Here is a 19,298-nt window from a genome sequence, read left to right on the forward strand (position 1 = left end):
ATCGAGCATCTATTCTGTTTCTCTGACCCATCCCCTGACCACTCACCCGTGTGCACCACATTCATTATTAGTGTTGGGATATAGGGTATTATCAATTTTCCCAACTCCTGTTAATCAACATGTTTTTGGGTGACTTCGGAAATGTCACACTTTGTCTCCTTCTTTTAAATATCTGGATGATATGGCCTTTTCCTCACCCGTGTGTGGCAAGGTGGTCCTAGGAGAGGGGGCCCCTAGTTGGATGCTGGTGACTCCCCCAGGGCCTGAGCCCAGGCTCTCCATGCCACAGAAATGCACCGCACCCAGACCAAGTTCGAGGACGCCTTCACCCTCAAGGTGTTCATCTTCCAGTTCGTCAACTTCTACTCCTCACCCGTCTACATTGCCTTCTTCAAGGGCAGGTTGGTGGGCACCTCTCCCTCTGGCCACAGCTTGCCCCGGCTTAGTTCTGCTCATGTTTCCCGCTGCCTGGGTACCAGGCATCATCCAGCCGTGCTCAGGCAGGTGGAGGACGGAACCGGAGACCCAGGCAGGGGACAGGGGCCCATGCCTCCCGGCACCTCTGAGCAAACAGGGGCTGCCCACCTCTTGGTCCCTACCCAGCTCGGGGGTCCACAGGAGGCCCAGCTCACAACCGGGACTCTACGCCACAGTTGGTGCTTCCTCCAGGGCAGGTGCAGCAGCTCTGCTGAGGCCTCCAGAGCCCAGGGAAGTGGGAGGAGACAGGAAGGATCCCATCAAGGCTCATGATCTTGACTTTCTCCTAGGTTTGTGGGATACCCAGGCAACTACCACACCTTGTTTGGAGTCCGCAATGAGGAGGTGAGTGTGCCTGAGGCCCGGGACTGGGGGATGAGCTGTGTGCTTCCTCTCGCTTCCATTCGAGCTTTGATTTGCAGCAATTCCTCCCGCCACCGGCTACTTCCATCGCCCAGCCAGGGCCAGCTGTGCAGCTGACCCCTCAGGGCTCCCAGCCTCTCTTCACCACTTATTCTGACCCCCGATATGCCCCATTCAGAACCACACCCAAAACACTCCAGGCCGGGCACAGTGGCTCACGCCTGTAATCTCAGCACTTAGGGAGGCTGAGGGAGGAGGATCGCTTGAGCCCAAGAGTACGAGACCAGCTTGGACAACATAGTGAGTCCTCATCGCCACAAAAATTGATAAAAAAGCAAACCAAAAACCCTACCCCACCCCAGCTGTCCCAGCCCGTATTACTCTTTCCCCATTTTAACCCAATTCACACCTGAGACAAGTGTGAGCCATTACGGTGGGCACAGAGCCTCTGGCACACAGGCCCGCAGAGGCTGGCCTCCTCATGGCACACAGATGTCGCAGGGGCTGGCCTCCTCATGGCACACAGGCCCGCAGGGGCTGACCTCCTCATGGCACACAGATGTCACAGGGGCTGGCCTCCTCATGGCACACAGGCCCGCAGGGGCTGGCCTCCTCATGGCACACAGGCCCGCAGGGGCTGGCCTCCTCATGGCACACGGCCCGCAGGGGCTGGCCTCCTCATGGCACACAGATGTCACAGGGGCTGGCCTCCTCATGGCACACAGGCCCGCAGGGGCTGGCCTCCTCATGGCACACAGGCCCGCAGGGGCTGGCCTCCTCATGGCACACAGATGTCGCAGGGGCTGGCCTCCTCATGGCACACAGATGTCACAGGGGCTGGCCTCCTCATGGCACACAGATGTCGCAGGGGCTGGCCTCCTCATGGCACACAGATGTCGCAGGGGCTGGCCTCCTCATGGCACACAGGCCCACAGGGGCTGGCCTCCTCATGGCACACGGCCCGCAGGGGCTGGCCTCCTCATGGCACACAGATGTCACAGGGGCTGGCCTCCTCATGGCACACAGGCCCGCAGGGGCTGGCCTCCTCATGGCACACAGGGGTCGCAGGGGCTGGCCTCCTCACAGGCTTGGCGTGCTGCCGCCATGGCTGTCAGGGATCTCCCTGTGGCCAGCTGTCCTCTCCCCATCAGCACAGTGGGCTCTGCCTGTGACTGTATCTCTAAGAGCCTTAGTGACTCCGTATCTCTGAGAGCCAGGCGTGAACCTGGTTTTTCAGAAAGCAAATGGAAGTTCACCTGGTGGAGGATGAAGCGTTGTTGTCATGGGGGTCCCTGCAAAGCAGACCCCAAGACAGAGATTCTGGTGCAAGTAACTGACGTGTGCATCACCCCAGAAGTAGTCTCCACTGTGCCACAGCCCCTCCAAGACACCGTAGAGAAGCCCTCAAAACTGTTCCCGACGCACAGCCCCTCCTGGGTGAGGGCCAGGCATGTCCCAGCAGCTGGGGTCGCAGGCAGCAGGGTGGGTGCATCTGGAGCCATCCACAGGTGGCCTCTGGGCTGGGCTGGGACCTAAGTGGACCCCTGCTGAGTGACCCCTGGCCTGAAAGACCTCTTCTCCTTTTGGAAGAGGAGGAGGAGGAGAGAAACTTCGCATGGGGCCTGGGCCATGAGCCAGCCCAACTGCAAAGTGGCTGCCCCCGAAGGGGTGGTGTCCATTTCATGTGAGAGGGGAAAGGGAAGGCTGGGGATGGAGTGGGGAGTGTGGCTGCGGGTGCCACAATGGACCAGCCAGAGGGCTCTCAATTGTAAGTGGGAAAAGTTCCCAACTCAAACTGGCTTAAACGAAAAAGGGAGTTTTCGGCCAGGCGTGGTGGCTCATGCCTGTAATCCCAGCACTTTGGGAGGCCAAGGCAGGTGGATCATGAGGTCGGGAGTTTGAGAATAGCCTGGCCAATATGGTGAAATCCCGTCTCTACTAAAAATGCAAAAATTAGCCAGGCGTGATGGCACGCACCTGTAGTCCCAGCTACTCGGGAGGCTGAGGCAGAAGAATTGCTTGAACCCAGGAGGTGGAGGCTGCAGGGAGTTTTCTTGGCTCCTGTACTGAAAATGCTCAGGGCTACGCGGGCTTAGGTATGAATGATCCAGGCGTTAAAAATGCTGCACTGCTATTCCCAGCATTGCCTGTGTTCTCAGAAAGATTATCCCCATCTGGAGGGAAGGTGCCCTGCAGTGCAGCCGACACTCTCGGACTTAGCACCCCTTGCAAGGCACGTGTTCCCAGGAACTCCACCTCCCACTGGCTCGAACTGGGTCACCGATTGGTGGGGCCTGCCTCGTGGGTCTGTCTTGAAGCCAGAGGCTACAGTCAGCCCCATGTAACCCCTTGTGGGTCTCCAAAGGAAAACTGGGGTGCCATTAGGTACATATAGCAGTGCCCCCTGCAGCTTTCCAATGCAGTCTTCCAGCTGGACCTGGGGGCTCCTGTGAGGTCGGGAGGGGTGTTATGGTGGGAGCATCTCTGCAACCCTCCAGGTGCCCAAGGCATGTCAGAAGGGAGGTGGGGGCCGGGATGAGGGCCAGCTTTGAGACAAGAAGGGATGGGTGGGTGAGTGGCTGGTCCCCTCTCCCAGCTAACCTGAGCCCTGCTGCCGCAGTGCGCGGCTGGAGGCTGCCTCATCGAGCTGGCACAGGAGCTCCTGGTCATCATGGTGGGCAAGCAGGTCATCAACAACATGCAGGAGGTCCTCATCCCGTGAGTCCTCCACTCCTCCCTGGGTGGCATCCAAGGACCGAGGGACCCCAGAGCACCTGGCAGTAGCAGCCTCCAGCCCGGCCCTAGCTGGGAGAAGAGGTGAAGGGAAGGCAGCTTGCCTGGGGAGGGGGAGGGGGAGTGTGCCCGGCCGTCTGCCCCGGGCTCTGGGCTGCCCGCCCTGCAGCTGCCCTGTGGCTGGCTGAGGTCTTCTGGGTTGTGGTTGTGGGAGACACTACCCCTGGGACCAGCTTTGGCTGGGGAGGGGGTCTGGGCTCCTGGGCCCAAGGCTGGGGTGTTGGCTCTGTCCGTTCAGAGATGCTGCGGCTGGGCCAGAGTATTCCTTGGCATCCCCAGCCCCCAACGCAGCACAAGAGGGAGGAGGAAAAGGAGGCCCCAGGGTTGATCCTCAGACACACGTCTGCCTCAGATGCCCCTGCCAGGGACACCCTGACCACAAGGCTCCCATAGCCAGAGTCCTTCAAAGAGGCTGCCCAGGGCCTCGCCTCCCGCTCAAGGCCAGACTGACCTGAACGCCCTCCCAGCGCCCCCTGAACACCTGATCTGCCCCCAGAAGGCAGCTCCCAAATCAGCACTGACATTTCTGGGCCACCACAAATAGCAGTTGGGAGATGGTGGCCATGCCACATCCCGAGAGATGGCCCTGCCTCTTGGAACTATTGGTGCTGTGAAACCACAAGACCATAAGGTGCAGGGTGGAGCTCTGTGCCCGGCAGGAGCAGGGCACGGATGAGTGACAGTGTGATAAGGCAACATGCACACATGCCCCTGTGTAGGACGAACCCAACACGTGGGCCTCCACATCTGCTTTCCCTGGGACACCACAGTCGTCCTCGTCCACTCCCTCCCAACCTTGGCAGAGCTCTTGGCACTGCTTTGCAATTCCAGGAGGAGCCCATTACCCCTAAAGCCTTACGGAACAATGCGGGGGGCTGGGCGGGTGGACTGCCCTCCCACATCTGACCAACAGACACAGACGCTTTCACTGAGTCCGGCCTGCAAAGCTGTTGGCTCTCACAGTGTCCACCCCTCGGCCCCAGACCCCATCCCTCCCTGCTGCCCTTCAATTGCAAAGCAACAGGCTTGTCCCGGCCACATCTCCCCCAGGACTATAGCAGCCACTGAGACCCATGTTGGATCAAAGGCCATTTTCCTGTATTCCCGTCCCCAGGAAGCTAAAGGGCTGGTGGCAGAAGTTCTGGCTTCGCTCCAAGAAGAGGAAGGCGGGAGCTTCTGCAGGGGCTAGCCAGGGGCCCTGGGAGGCCGACTATGAGCTTGTGCCCTGTGAGGGTCTGTTCGACGAGTACCTGGAAATGGGTAGGAGCCCGTTAGCAGCTGCGGCGATGGCTGGCGCCGTGGGCAGGGATGGGCAGCCACTCTGCTCAGGGGCCTCCCAGCCTGACATTCCTGTGTCTGCATCTGCCCTGAAATGTGCTGTGGGGTGGGGTGGGGACAGAGGGTCGGGCCTGTGGAGAATCCAGAAAGGAATTCTTTTCCCCTGAGAGTGCCCAGGAGGGTTGGCTGAGGACAGAGGGGCACCGGCACGGGGAGGAGGCCCCCGGGGCCGTTGCAGAGCTCCCCTGGGGTCCCTGGACCTAGAAAGCATGGGCCAGAGCAAGGAAAGAATTAGGAGAGCAGGCCCTGGGGGCTGACAGAAGTCCTCCAAGGGTGAAGCCACAGTGGGAGGCAGCGGCCTGGAGAGCCAATGTTCCCAGAAATCTCAATGCCCACGCTATTTGCAGACCTACCACTGTCACCTTACCAGGTGGTGGCCAGTGCCAGGGGCTCACTGCCTGCACGGGTGGTGTACTCTGGAGGGTGGGTATCACCTGTGCCGTCCCTGCAGTGCAGGGTCTGACTCTGAGCTGACAAAAGGGAGAAGGAATCATCAGGCAGTTTGTTTGTTTGTTTTTGTTTTGTTTTTTGAGACGGAGTCTCCCTCTGTCGCCCAGGCTGGAGTGCAGTGGCGCCATCTCGGCTCACTCCAACCTCCACCTCCCAGGTTCAAGCAATTCTCCTGCCTCAGCCTCCCGAGTAGCTGGGATTACAGGCGCCCACCACCACGCCCGGCTAATTTTGTATTTTTAGTAGAGGCGGAGTTTCACCGTGTTGGCCAGGCTGGTCTCGAACTCCTGACCTCAGGTGATCCACCTGCCTCAGCCTCCCAAAGTGCTGGGGATTACAGGCGTGAGAAACTGTGCCCGGCAGGCAGCTCTTAACCTAGCAAGCGGGCATGTGAGCCGGCAGGCCCCGGAGCTCCCCAGCGTAGCCGCAGCATCTGTGGAAAGGGAGCAGGCCAGTTCCCAGGGCGAGGAGTGGACACCCTGACCCTCCTCCACTGAACCCTGGACCCCAATGATCTCACTAGTAATTCTCGGCGAAGACCCAGAAACCCCTTCCAAAGAGCCCTCTCCTAACAGCTCCCCTGTGGGGTGACTGGAGAAGCTGGTTGTAAAATCAGAAGGTTTCTGCCCCCACGCCTGCCCTGAGTTAGTTCCTGAGCTCACCGAGCCGGAGAAGGCCGGTGACCAGCCAGAAACACGGAGCGCAGGGCAGGACAGCCGGCCTGAGGCCGGTCAGGAGAGGCGGCCCTGGCGCTGCGCGGTCCAGGACGAGGGAGACCAGGAGGTGGGGGCGGAATGAGCCGCGATGGGGTGGCGGCACCACGTGGACTGGCCGGTCCTCCGCGGGGGGCGCGTTCCGAGGGCTGAGGGCGGACGGTGGCGGAGAGCCCGGCCGTGACCCCCTCCCCGCAGTGCTGCAGTTCGGCTTCGTCACCATCTTCGTGGCCGCCTGTCCGCTCGCGCCGCTCTTCGCCCTGCTCAACAACTGGGTGGAGATCCGCTTGGACGCGCGCAAGTTCGTCTGCGAGTACCGGCGCCCGGTGGCCGAGCGCGCCCAGGACATCGGCATCTGGTTCCACATCCTGGCGGGCCTCACGCACCTGGCGGTCATCAGCAACGTGAGGCCCGGGCGGGAGCGCGGGGCGGGGGGCGGAGCGGGGGCGCGCAGGGGCGGGGCGGGGGGGGCAGCGGGGGCGCGCAGGGGCGGAGGCAGCGGGGGCGCGCAGGGGCGGAGGCAGCGGGGGCGCGCAGGGGCGGAGCGGGGGCGCGCAGGGGCGGAGGCAGCGGGGGCGCGCAGGGGCGGAGGCAGCGGGGGCGCGCAGGGGCGGAGGCAGCGGGGGCGCGCAGGGGCGGAGGCAGCGGGGGCGCGCAGGGGCGGAGCGGGGGCGCGCAGGGGCGGAGGCAGCGGGGGCGCGCAGGGGCGGAGGCAGCGGGGGCGCGCAGGGGCGGAGCGGGGGCGCGCAGGGGCGGAGGCAGCGGGGGCGCGCAGGGGCGGAGCGGGGGCGCACAGGGGCGGAGGCAGCGGGGGCGCGCAGGGGCGGAGGCAGCGGGGGCGCGCAGGGGCGGAGGCAGCGGGGGCGCGCAGGGGCGGGGCGGGGGGGCAGCGGGGGCGCGCAGGGGCGGGGGGGCAGCGGGGGCGCGCAGGGGCGGAGGCAGCGGGGGCGCGCAGGGGCGGAGGCAGCGGGGGCGCGCAGGGGCGGAGCGGGGGCGCGCAGGGGCGGAGGCAGCGAGGGCGCGCAGGGGCGGAGGCAGCGGGGGCGCGCAGGGGCGGAGCGGGGGCGCGCAGGGGCGGAGGCAGCGGGGGCGCGCAGGGGCGGAGGCAGCGGGGGCGCGCAGGGGCGGAGGCAGCGGGGGCGCGCAGGGGCGGAGGCAGCGGGGGCGCGCAGGGGCGGAGGCAGCGGGGGCGCGCAGGGGCGGAGGCAGCGGGGGCGCGCAGGGGCGGAGGCAGCGGGGGCGCGCAGGGGCGGAGCGGGGGCCGCCTCGCGCTGACCCCTCCGGCGCCCAGGCCTTCCTCCTGGCCTTCTCGTCCGACTTCCTGCCGCGCGCCTACTACCGGTGGACCCGCGCCCACGACCTGCGCGGCTTCCTCAACTTCACGCTGGCGCGAGCCCCGTCCTCCTTCGCCGCCGCGCACAACCGCACGTGCAGGTGAGCCCCGCGCCAGGTGGAGGGGGCCGCGGGCGCACGAGGACGAGGCGGAGCGGGGCTCGGGTGGGGTAGGGGTGCGGCGGTGGGGAGCCGGGAGGGGCGGGCGCCGCGGGGCAAGGCCGGGGGAGGGAGGGAGCTGGGGGCGCCGTGGGCAGGGGCTGGGGGGAGGTTCCCCGCGGTAAGGGACGGAGCTTTGCGGGGCTGGAGGGCAAATCGTGGATTCTAGGTGAATTGCTCGTTGGTCATAGTGTAGCAGGACGAGTCGCAGACAAAACTCCTCAGACACCGGATTAAAGAAGGAAGAGGTTTTTTTATTCGGCCGGGGGCGTGGGCCGACTCGTGTCTTAAGAGCGGAGTTCGCCGAAAAAGAAATTCTTAGCCCTTTGAAGGGCTTACAACTCTAAGGGGTCTACGTGAAAGAGTCATAATAGATGAAGTAAGCGTGAGGAACGCGACTGTGGGCTACACACATCAGCTAACGGTACAAAAAGTTTTACGGTGCTTTCTCATAAGCGTCTGGAATTCACAGACAACACCAGTAGTTTTGGTCAGGGGTTAATATTATTGTTATTTGAACCGCCAGGGCCAGGCGGTGGCGCCAGGGTCATCTAGCTATTTATCTTCCGTTTCTTTCCAGCTTTTTGCTTTCTTCCTTTTCTCCTGTCTTATAAACTAGGGAAAAGGGGAGGTTGGGGAGAAACTGGGAAGGACAACAGGAGAAGTGGTGGCCTCATACCATAATAGAACCTGCAGAGCAGGTAGGATGTACTTCACCCGCAGTTGTGGAGACTTCCTTTGTGATCTGGTTACAATGAAGTTTTGCATGTGTTTCAATAAACTTGAAAAGCATCATAGTCTCCTAATTTTGGAGCAAATCTCAGCAGTAAAATTACGAAACCATAGGGTTATCAGTCTTTTCATGTCGGTCTCTCTCAGGTTTTGCTTTTGCTCTATGTATTTTGAGCTTTTTAGTTGCGTACGAATTCATACTTGTGATCTCTTCATAATGGATACTTACTTTTTCCTTTTATTCTTTATCTTTTTTATTCCTCCTCTCCTGACTTCTGGTGGATGGGTAAAAGTGTTCTGGTTTTTTTTTTATTATTATTCTTTTGCTTATTTGGAACCGATGGCATATATTTCTATTATTTTAGGGGTTACTCATATGTTTAGCATACGTTCTTTTCTTTTTTCTTTTTTTTTTAGAGACTGGGTCTTGCTGTGTATCCCATTCTAGAATGCAGTGCCACAATTATAGCTCACTGCACCCTAGAATTCCTGGGCTCAAGCAATCCTCCCACCTCAGCTTCCCGACAAGCCAGAACTACAGGCGTGTGCCACCAGGCCTGGCTTTTTTTTTTTTTTTTTTTTTCTTTAAAGAGATGGGGTCTTGCTATGTTATGTTACTCAGGCTAGTCTCAAACTCCTGGCCTCAAGCAATGCCCTGGCCTCCCAAAGCACTGGGATTACAGGCACAAGCCACCACACCCGGCTAGCACACGTTCTAAACTATATATTATCCTAACAAAGCCTGAATGAACTCAGTTTTGTTTCCTCTGTATATGACTAGGATCTTCACATGCCTTACCACCTAGTAAGCACCAATCTCTCCATCTTATTATTGTTACATGGAGTTTTAGTTTTACTGTTAAAAACACACATGAAAAAACATTTTCAGTCATCTGTTCATCAAATTTATTTGTGTATTTTGTTAACTTCTGTGGTTACAGTAATTTCTTATGTATTGCCTTCTCCGAGTCTTTTTTTTCTTGCTGAAGTATATCCTTTAGTAATTCTTTCAGTAAAGGTATGTGGTTAGTGGGGTCTTCACATGCAGAAATGCATACACATATTTATGCATAGAGATATGTATCACGCATATGTATGATAATATCGCCATGCATTTTTGTCCTTCAAATAGCGGATATAAAAGTATAGGTCGAGTTATTTTCTCTCAGTTCTTTGGAAATATTATTCTTCTTGGCTTTTCTGATTGGAAGCATTCATAGCATTTAAGAATTTTTCTGGCTGGGCACGGTACCTCATGCTTATAATCCCAGCACTTTGGGAGTCCTAGGCAGATGGATCACTTGAGGCCGGGAGTTCGAGATCAGCCTGGCAAACATGGTGAAACCCCGTCTCTACTAAAAATACATGCACACACACACACACACACACACACAAATTATCTGGGTGTGGTAGCACATGCCTGTAATCCCACCTACTTGGGAGGCTGACTCACAAGAATCGCTTGAGCCTGGGAGGCAGAGGTTGCAGTGAGCTGTGATCGTGTCACTGCACTCCAGCCTGGGCAACAGAGTGAGACTCTGTCTCAAAAACAAAAGTTTTCTGTAATCCCAGCATTTTAGGAGGCTGAGTTGGGAGGGCTGCTTGAGCTCAGGAGTTTGAGACCAGCCTGAGCAACATGGTGAGACCTCAGTTTAAAAAATTAGCTGAACCTGGAGGCATGCGCCTATGGTCCCAGCTACTTGGGAGGCTGAGGTGGGAGGATCGCTTGAGCCTGGGAGGTCAGGGCTGCAGGGAGCTGTGATCATGCCAGCGCACTCCAGCTTTGGTAACAGAGACAGAGACTGTCTGTTAAAACATTTTTTTGACCTGGCACGGTGGCTCACGCCTGTAATCCTAGCACTTTGGGAGGCTGAGGCAGGTGGATCATTTGAGGTCAGGAGTTCGAGACCAGCCTGACCAACATGGTGAAACTCCATCCCTGTTAAAAATACAAAAAAAGGCTGCACACGGTGGCTCATGCCTATGATCCCAGCACTTTGGGAGGCCAAGACCATCCTGGTTAACACCATGAAACCCCATCTCTACTAAAAATACAAAAATTAGCTGGGCGTGGTGGTGGACGCCTGTAGTCCCAGCTACTCGGGAGGCTGAGGCAGGAGAATGGCGTGAATCCAGGAGGCAGAGCTTTCAGTGAGCTGAGATTGTGCCACTGCACTCCAGCCTGGGCAACAGAGCAAGACTCCGTCTCAGAAAAACAAGAACAACAACAAACAAAACCTGGCTGTGGCAGTTCACGCCTGTAATCTCAGCTGCTCTGGAGGCTGGGGCAGGAGGATCATTTCAACTCGGGAGGTGGAGGTTGCAGTGAGCCGAGATGGCGCCACTGCACTCCAGCCTGGGCAACAGAATGAGACGCTGTCTCAGGAAAAAAAAAAAGAAAAAAAGAAAAAAGCACTACCTTTACAGATGCCTGCTGGTGAAACAAATAAAAGAAAATGATATTTTTATTTTTTTATTTATTTTATTTTATTATTATTTTTTTGAGACGGAGTCTTGCTCTGTTGCCCAGGCTGGAGTGCAATGGCGCGATCTTGGCTCACTGCACGCAACCTTCGCCTCCCGGGTTCAAGCAATTGTCCTGCCTCAGCCTCACAAGTAGCTGGGATTACAGGCGCCCACCACCACGCCCGGCTAATTTTTGTATATTTAGTAGAGATGAGGTTTCACCATGTGGGCAAAGCTGGTCTTGAACTCCTGACCTCAGGTGATCCGCCTGCCTCGGCCTCCCAAAGTGCTGGGATTACAGGCCTGAGCCACCTTTCGCGCCCGTCCTATTCTCTTTTTTCTTTGAGACAGAGTCTTGCTCTGTCACCCAGGCTGGAGTACAGTGGCGTGATCTGGGCTCACTGCAACCCCCGCCTCCTGGGTTCTTGTGCATCAGCCTGCCAAGTAGCTGGGATTACAGGCGTGCGCTACCACACCCAGATGATTTTTTTTTTTTTTTTTTTTTTTTTTGTATTTTTAGTAGAGACAAAGGTTTCACCATGTTGGCCAGGCTGGTCTCAAACTCCGAACCTCGGGTGATCTGCCCACCTCGGCCTCCCAAAGTGTTGAGCCACTGCACTTGGCCTAGGGAAGGGATTATTTCCTTTTTTTCTTTTGAGATGGAGTTTTCCTCTTGTCGCCAAGGCTGGAGTGCAGTGGCATGATTTTGGCTCACTGCAACCTCCACCTCCCAGGTTCAAGCGATTCTCCTGCCTCAGCCTCCTGAGTAGCTGGGATTACAGGTGCCTGCCACCATGCCCAGCTACTCTTTTATATTTTTAGTAGAGACGGAGGTTTCACCATGTTGGCCAGGCTAGTTTCGAACTCCTGACCTCAAGTGATCCACCTGTCTCAGCCTTCTAAAGCACTGGGATGGCCGGGCGCAGGGGCTCATGCCTGTATTCCCAGCACTGTGGGAGGCCGAGGCCGGTGGATCACAAAGTCAGAAGATTGAGACCATCCTGGCTAACACGGTGAAACCCCATCTTGACTAAAAATACAAAAAATTAGCTGGGCATTGTGGCACGGGCCTGTAGTCCCAGCTACTCAGGAGGCTGAGGCAGGAGAATCGCTTGAACCCAGGAGGCGGAGGTTGCAGTAAGCGAAGATCACGCCACTGCACTCCAGCCTGGGCAACAGATCGAGACTCCGTCTCATAAATGAATTAAATAAATAAATAAATAAAGTGCTGGGATTACAGGCATGAGCCACCGCGCCCGGCTGAAAGAGTTACGTCTTTGTTTAGTTCTGGAAATGTCTCCATCCTACTCCTTCCAGCAGTGCTTCTCTGCTTGTCCATTGTCGTCTGGAACTCCCACTGGGCTGTGGCCTGCTTCCCCCCAAGTGTGCTCCCTATGTTGCTGCAGGGTGGTCTCGTCGTCACTGTCTCCCAGTCCCCAGTCTCTCTTCTGCTGTGTCTGGCCACTTAAAAGTTTATTCCATTCATTTGAGGGATTTTTTTTCCAATGGCTATATTTTTAACTTGCAATATTTGGTTTTTTGTTTTTTTTATTTTCCTACAAAGTTGACCCTGGTAATAGTTTTCATGGAATGCAACATGTAACTTTATATTAGAAAATGGAATGTCACATCTTTACCATGGGACAGAGACACAGGAAGATGTCAAAGTCTGAAATAGCAAGTGAAGCTGAATGTGGCTTATGATAGGGAGGGAGGGCTCTGCTGGGCAGGGACAGTCTCTGAGCAGGTGAACTGCTGATCTCACAGAGGTCAGCAATCGGCGGATTTTCACCGTGTAAGTAGACTGATGTCATCCGTAGAAGCACAGACATACTGGACTGTCACATCTACTAGAAAATAAAGCATTTGCCACCTGGGGGGTGGGGAGGGTCCAGTTTAGCCCAATGGGGGACAACCCAGCACATCCACCTTTGGAACCCACCAGTTAAAGGTATTGTCAGAGTATCCTGTTTGGGAAGAATTCCCATTTCAGGCACCCTCGATGAAGAGCCGGGCCAGGAACATGGGATGAGAGAGCGAAACGGTGGAAAAAGGGGAGATAGGCTAATTCCAGAGGCACCTGCCCAGCCAACACTCAGCCCTGGCTGCGCGCACTGAGTCCTGTGTCTGCTGCAGGTATCGGGCTTTCCGGGATGACGATGGACATTATTCCCAGACCTACTGGAATCTTCTTGCCATCCGCCTGGCCTTCGTCATTGTGTTTGAGGTAGCCGAGGCACCTGCTGGTTCTCCCATCCATGGCATGACGCCCCGACCCTGTGCTTTGCCTAATTCGAGCACGTGGTGAGGGGTCGGTGCCGTCACTTCCTGCTGTGTCATCTTGGTCAAATCAGAGCTCTTCTCTGCACCTGCGTTTTCCCTGCCTGGCCTCATCCCTGGGTTGTGGTGTGGACATTGTGGGTGTCTCCACAGGAGCCCCAGGGCCACGAAAGCTGGGGTGGCCTCTGCCCTTTCTGGGGTTCCTTTTCCTGCACAGCTGCTTTCAGACACCACCCACAGCTGGGAGCAGGTGCCGGAGCCCCGGCCTGCCTGGCCCTGTGAAGGCCACTCTGGGCGTTTGGGCGGGCGTGAGTGCCTTCCTCTGCTCCCAGCATGTGGTTTTCTCCGTTGGCCGCCTCCTGGACCTCCTGGTGCCTGACATCCCAGAGTCTGTGGAGATCAAAGTGAAGCGGGAGTACTACCTGGCTAAGCAGGCACTGGCTGAGAATGAGGTGAACTGTACAGCCCAGTCTCGGCCCTCCCCCCAGCCCTCTCCCTATCCTTGTCAGTGGCTGCTCTACCTCCGGACACTGAGTCACATCCCTCTTCCTCTTGCTGCCCTTTTTTGGGGACAGGTTCTTTTTGGAACGAACGGAACAAAGGATGAGCAGCCCCAGGGCTCAGAGGCAAGTCTGGGAGCAGCCAGGCCCCTGCCCCGTGCACTCCCTGAGGTCACAGGGCCCTGCCCAGCCGCCCGCTGTGCCTCGTGGCCATGGCCTGCTCCCGGCCCTAGTCTGACTTGTCCCTGCCCCCAATCCTCTCCCCAGCTCAGCTCCCACTGGACACCCTTCACGGTTCCCAAGGCCAGCCAGCTGCAGCAGTGACGCCTGGAAGGACATCTGGTGGTCCTTAGGGGAGTGGCCCCTCCTGAGCCCTGCAAGCAGCGTCCTTTTCCTCTTCCCTCAGGCAGCGGCTATGTGAACCGCTGGCTGCTGTTGTGCCTCATCTCTGGGCACACTGCCTGCTTCCCCCCAGCGCCGGCTTCCCTCAGAGCGCCTGTCACTCCATCCCCGGCAGGGAGGGACCGTCAGCTCACAAGGCCCTCTTTGTTTCCTGCTCCCAGACATAAGCCCAAGGGGCCCCTGCACCCAAGGGACCCTGTCCCTCAGTGGCCTCCCCAGGCCCCTGGACACGACAGTTCTCCTCAGGCAGGTGGGCTTTGTGGTCCTCGCCGCCCCTGGCCACATCACCCTCTCCTCTTACACCTGGTGACCTTCGAATGTTGCAGAGTGCAGGGCCGTTCTCCCTCGTGTCCTCTGGACCCACCCGCCTCTTCCTGCCCTGTCCGCGCAGGGACATCACCCACATGCCCCAGCTCTCGGACCCTGCAGCTCTGTGTCCCAGGCCACAGCAAAGGTCTGTTCAGCCTCTCCCTCCATTCCCAGTTATCTGGGTCCTCTGGATTCTTCTGTTTCTTGAATCAGGCTCTGCTTTCCCCCTAGCCACTACAGGCAGCCTCTGACAGTGCCGCTTTACTTGCATTCTGCAGCAATTACATGTGTCCTTTTGATCCTTGCCCAACTTCCCTCCCTCTCCCAGCTCCTGGCCCCTGGCCCAGGGCCCCTCTTGCTGTTTTTACCTCTGTTCCTTGGGGCCTAGTACCCAGCAAGCACCCAAATGGGGGAGGTTTTGGGATGAGAGGAGGAAATGTGTATACCTGTAACATCTGGTGGCTCTTCCCCCAGAAGTTTGTGTTCATACATAATTGTTTTCCACGCTGGATCATAATGTGACGTGCAGTTCTGCCCAGTGCTGGGGAGCCACATGAAGCTGCCCCTGGCTAACTTGCTACCCCGCAACAATCCCAGTGTGGCCGTCTGCTTGCTAAAAAATGGATCTGTGCTCATGTGTATTGATGTCCTTGCAGTTCTACAAGTGGAACTTAAGTGTCAAAAAGAATATGTGGTTTTTAGCTGAGCGTGGTGGCTCACACCTGTAATCCCAGGACTTTGGGAGGCTGAGGCGGGAGGATTACAAGGTCAGGAGTTCGGGACTAGCCTGTCCAACATGGTGAAACCCTGTCTTTACTAAAAATGCAAAAATTATTCTGGGTGTGGCGGCGGGCATCTGTAATCCCAGCTATTTGGGAGGCTGAGGCAGGAGAATCGTTTGAACCCGGGAGGCGGAGGTTGTAGTGAGCTGAGATCTCGACACTGCACTACAGCCTGGGCGACAGAGCAAGACTCCGTCTCGGGAACACACACACACAAAAAGAACATGTGGTTTTAATGTGCTTTGATGAGTACTGCCAAACTTACTCCACAGAAAAGGCCTCTTTCTGAACATCCTCGCCTGCGTTCTATTTCACCCACCGTGATGCCTGGCCTGAGGGCGGCGTGCTTGCTTGTAGCATTTCTTGAGGATTTGCTACTTGTTCACCTGCCTCTTAGGAGCACTGTGCCCTGCCTCCATGGAAGGGCTCTTCCGGCAGGGATGCGGGCTCACAGGGCCCTGGGGCTGGACACCACCGGCTGGAGCATGGTGGACAGCACACACGGCCCGGGGCGGGAACCTTGGAAACTTGACACAGACGGGGAGCTCAGCCATTCCACGTGCGCCCTACCCTGCCTGTGACCCTCTCCCATCCAGGGCCCTGATGCCCACGTGCGCCCTACCCTGCCTGTGACCCTCTCCCATCCAGGGCCCTGATGCCCACGTGCGCCCTACCCTGCCTGTGACCCTCTCCCATCCAGGGCCCTGATGCCCACGTGCGCCCTACCCTGCCTGTGACCCTCTCCCATCCAGGGCCCTGATGCCCACGTGCGCCCTACCCTGCCTGTGACCCTCTCCCATCCAGGGCCCTGATGCCCACGTGCGCCCTACCCTGCCTGTGACCCTCTCCCATCCAGGGCCCTGATGCCCACATGCGCCCTACCCTGTGACCCTCTCCCATCCAGGGCCCTGATGCCCACATGCACCCTACCCTGCCTGTGACCCTCTCCCATCCAGGGCCCTGATGCCCACGTGCGCCCTACCCTGCCTGTGACCCTCTCCCATCCAGGGCCCTGATGCCCACGTGCGCCCTACCCTGCCTGTGACCCTCTCCCATCCAGGGCCCTGATGCCCACGTGCGCCCTACCCTGCCTGTGACCCTCTCCCATCCAGGGCCCTGATGCCCACATGCGCCCTACCCTGTGACCCTCTCCCATCCAGGGCCCTGATGCCCACGTGCGCCCTACCCTGCCTGTGACCCTCTCCCATCCAGAGTAGCCACCACCTTGGCCACCAAGCAGAGATGGAACTGGGGGACTTTGCATTTGGCGTCTGCCGCGGGACATCGCGCGAGCTCCATCCGTGCCGAGCATCCATCTCAGCCCCTCCTGGCTGCTGGGCTGCTTCGTGTTTGGCTTAGGGTCATTTTGCAGTTGTGTGCTTTGCTGTGGGTTGCATATTTAGGGCCCAACAGAACTGCTGGGTCAGGGATAAACATGTTCGGCATTTTTTGTTTTTCTGAGATGGAGTCTCGCTCTGTCGCCCTGGCTGGAGTGCAGTGGCGTGACCTCGGCTCACTGCAAGCTCTGCCTCCCGGGTTCACGCCATTCTCCTGCCTCAGCCTCCCGAGTAGCTGGGACTACAGGCGCCCGCCACCACACCCAGCTAATTTTTTGCATTTTTAATAGAGACGGGGTTTCACCCTGTTAGCCAGGATGGTCTTGATCTCCTGACCTCGTGATCCGCCCACCTTGGCTTCCCAAAGTGCTGGGATTACAAGCGTGAGCCACCGTACCCGGCCAACATGTTTGGCTTTAAGAGGAACTGCCACACCCGTCTTCCCAGGTGGGGACCAGCCCAGTCAGCAGCAGGAACACCTATTCCCTCTTGACTCTTCCCGGTATCTCCTGCCACTCAGGTGACTGGGGTGGCTCCTCCCACTCAACGCCCCTCCCTCCTCCTCCTCCAGCCGAGGCCTCCACCTGCACCCCCCACCACCCAACTCAGCTCGTCATAACTCACGGGCCGGGTGCAGGGTGCCAGGAATGCCACTGAGGCTGGCAGAGTCCTAAAAGGGAGTGGCAGGTGCTGCTCCACAAGGACGGTTGTCCACCCTCAATGAGGAGGGCTGCAGGGCAGCTGCTGACTGTCTGGCAGCCAGAGGACAGGGACAGGCAGCCACCCTCTTGCCATGACCACACCTGGGTCTCCCTCAATGTGGCTCCCAAGGGGCCGTTGAACACAGTGTTGAGAACTGCTGAGAAAATCACACCAAAGACGAACTACCCACAGATGCCAGTCACCACTCCAGGGTGACGAGAAAGAGAACACACAGGCGGCAGCGTGACAAAATGAGTCCCAGCATGCTACATCTGGTTTCGGGTTTTATTTTAGAATTTATAAAATTCCAGTGTCATCCATATTCATGAGCCTTTACACATGTTTGCATATAATCTCCAAATTCCAAAGTTAAGGCCAAGGGATGGATTGTAGCTATGGAAACAGATGATATGGAAGACATCCAACAAGGAGGAAAAGCACACGCACGCCTCACCCCTGCCTCATCTCTGCCCAGGGCTGTCCTGACAGCACAGACACTTCAGGGAGACAGGCCTGGGGACAGTCATGTCATCACTCTTGCAACAACCACCCAAAGGAAAAGAGAGCGCTGAACAGTTTAGGAAAGGGCTCGCGTCTAAGACATCAAGCGACATACAGAGATGTGCAAAACTTGGTGAGAATTAAAATTGACCTTTGGGAGAGGGTAGGGGCAGGATGTTTTAGGACACTGTAGAAAAGACAGGAGGAACCCGCTGCGATGGAGATCGGGGGGAGCTGGAAGCAAGCAGCCAACAGGACAGAGTTCCAGAACTCATGCAGATGGGGAAGAGGTGACAGCCCTTCCCCACTGGCCTCCCCCGGGAAAGGCAGGAAAAGGGCCTTGCTTTCTTTCCCTGTTTCCTAAGCCGTGGTCACCCTAGCCTATGAAGCTGGAAGCTATATTCCTTCCGATCCCAATTTACCATTCCTGTAAACAGGCCCATTCAGGGTTGCCTGAGCAAATGGGGACTTGCCAAGGCAGCTGCAACTAGACTTGGGCTAAGCCGTTCTGGGTCTACTCAAGAATTAGAGTCTGAAGATGACCAAGCTTGAGTTATTCAACTGAGAGTGAGGTGTCAAGGTGGAAGCGACTGTCCCCAGGGAAGGGCTGTGAGATGGATGGGCGTGAGCCAGCTTTTCCAAAACTCAAGTACCTGGGACAGGACAACTCGCTAGCAGCTCAGTCACCTCCGTGGGGGACAGAGATAAGGATGGGAAGACCAGAAAACCAGAGACTAGGGCCCCGTCCTCAGCCCTCACAGCACGACACAGATGCCTCCCTCGGAGAGCAGGGTCTCGGCATCCAGCGGCGTGGTCTGCATTCCGCTCTACCTCATGCTCTAGGCCCCATGCCATCGTCTCGGCCCTAGACCATGAAAACTGCCAGTCACCCGGGACCTGCTCCTAGGGGCTGGCCTGCACAGCCGGATGGCCTGTGGGCGGGGTGGGAGTGCCCACTCCCACTCCAGATGGGCCTGCTGGCCACTGACCCACCTGTGCTGAGGGAGAGCGCCAGCCTCCAGCTTTGGTACACGGCGCCCACCCCCAGCTCCACGGGAAACCCTTAACCACCAGAAACATCTCAAGAGACGAGTGTGTGGGGTGGCACTAACTGCACAGAGACCACTCCACGCCGGCTGAGGTAGAAAGAAGGCAACTGAACACACAGCAGCTAGGGCAGGGGCAGGGAGGGGCTGCAGGTGGTGTGAAGAAGAGCCCAGCTGTCATCTAAGGCAAACTGCCCCCACTGAGGACAAGCATAAGGCCCTACCTCCCCCAACCTGTGCGCATCTCAATCACAGCAGACACTGTGACGGCCACAGGGGACCCAGATGGTGCCTACCACCTTGCCTCCAGGCTCCACTCACCAGACCTCAGGCTGAGGGTCTGGCAGTGGAGGTAGGGGCAGGGACCCTTGGTGCTTTCAGACCCCACGGCAGGTAAAATCAGGACTGCCTGAGAACCCGTCACCCTCTGCCTCTCAGGTCACCCCCCAGCTCCAGGAACCTGCCTCCTGCTGTCCATTGCCAGGTCTTCCTTGCACCCTGACACCTGTGCTGAGGCGCTCTGGCAGCTGGAGGAGGCTGATTGCACTCCACAAACAGGACTGTCTGGACCAAGGGAAACTGGCAGGAGGGAGGTGGGAAAGGACGAGGGCAAACG

The 19,298-nt window shown here is 57.8% G+C and overlaps 1 protein-coding gene across 1 annotated transcript in view; it reads left to right on the top strand.

Annotated features, from left to right (window-relative positions):
* The window catches only part of ANO7 (anoctamin 7), a 38,002-nt gene extending 23,053 nt beyond the window's left edge, over nucleotides 1-14,949 (top strand). Inside the window, exons 16-25 of the mRNA XM_055109315.3 lie at nucleotides 290-401; nucleotides 768-822; nucleotides 3,461-3,558; nucleotides 4,748-4,893; nucleotides 6,333-6,538; nucleotides 7,426-7,568; nucleotides 12,960-13,050; nucleotides 13,436-13,555; nucleotides 13,679-13,729; nucleotides 13,871-14,949. Coding sequence (XP_054965290.2) covers nucleotides 290-401; nucleotides 768-822; nucleotides 3,461-3,558; nucleotides 4,748-4,893; nucleotides 6,333-6,538; nucleotides 7,426-7,568; nucleotides 12,960-13,050; nucleotides 13,436-13,555; nucleotides 13,679-13,729; nucleotides 13,871-13,927 — 1,079 coding nt within the window. The 3' untranslated portion in view covers nucleotides 13,928-14,949. The remainder of the gene's footprint in view (nucleotides 1-289; nucleotides 402-767; nucleotides 823-3,460; nucleotides 3,559-4,747; nucleotides 4,894-6,332; nucleotides 6,539-7,425; nucleotides 7,569-12,959; nucleotides 13,051-13,435; nucleotides 13,556-13,678; nucleotides 13,730-13,870) is intronic.
* The last annotated feature ends 4,349 nt before the right edge of the window (nucleotides 14,950-19,298 follow it).

This window comes from Pan paniscus, chromosome 13 (genome assembly GCF_029289425.2).
Source record: "Pan paniscus chromosome 13, NHGRI_mPanPan1-v2.0_pri, whole genome shotgun sequence".
NCBI classification, from domain to species: domain Eukaryota; kingdom Metazoa; phylum Chordata; class Mammalia; order Primates; family Hominidae; genus Pan; species Pan paniscus.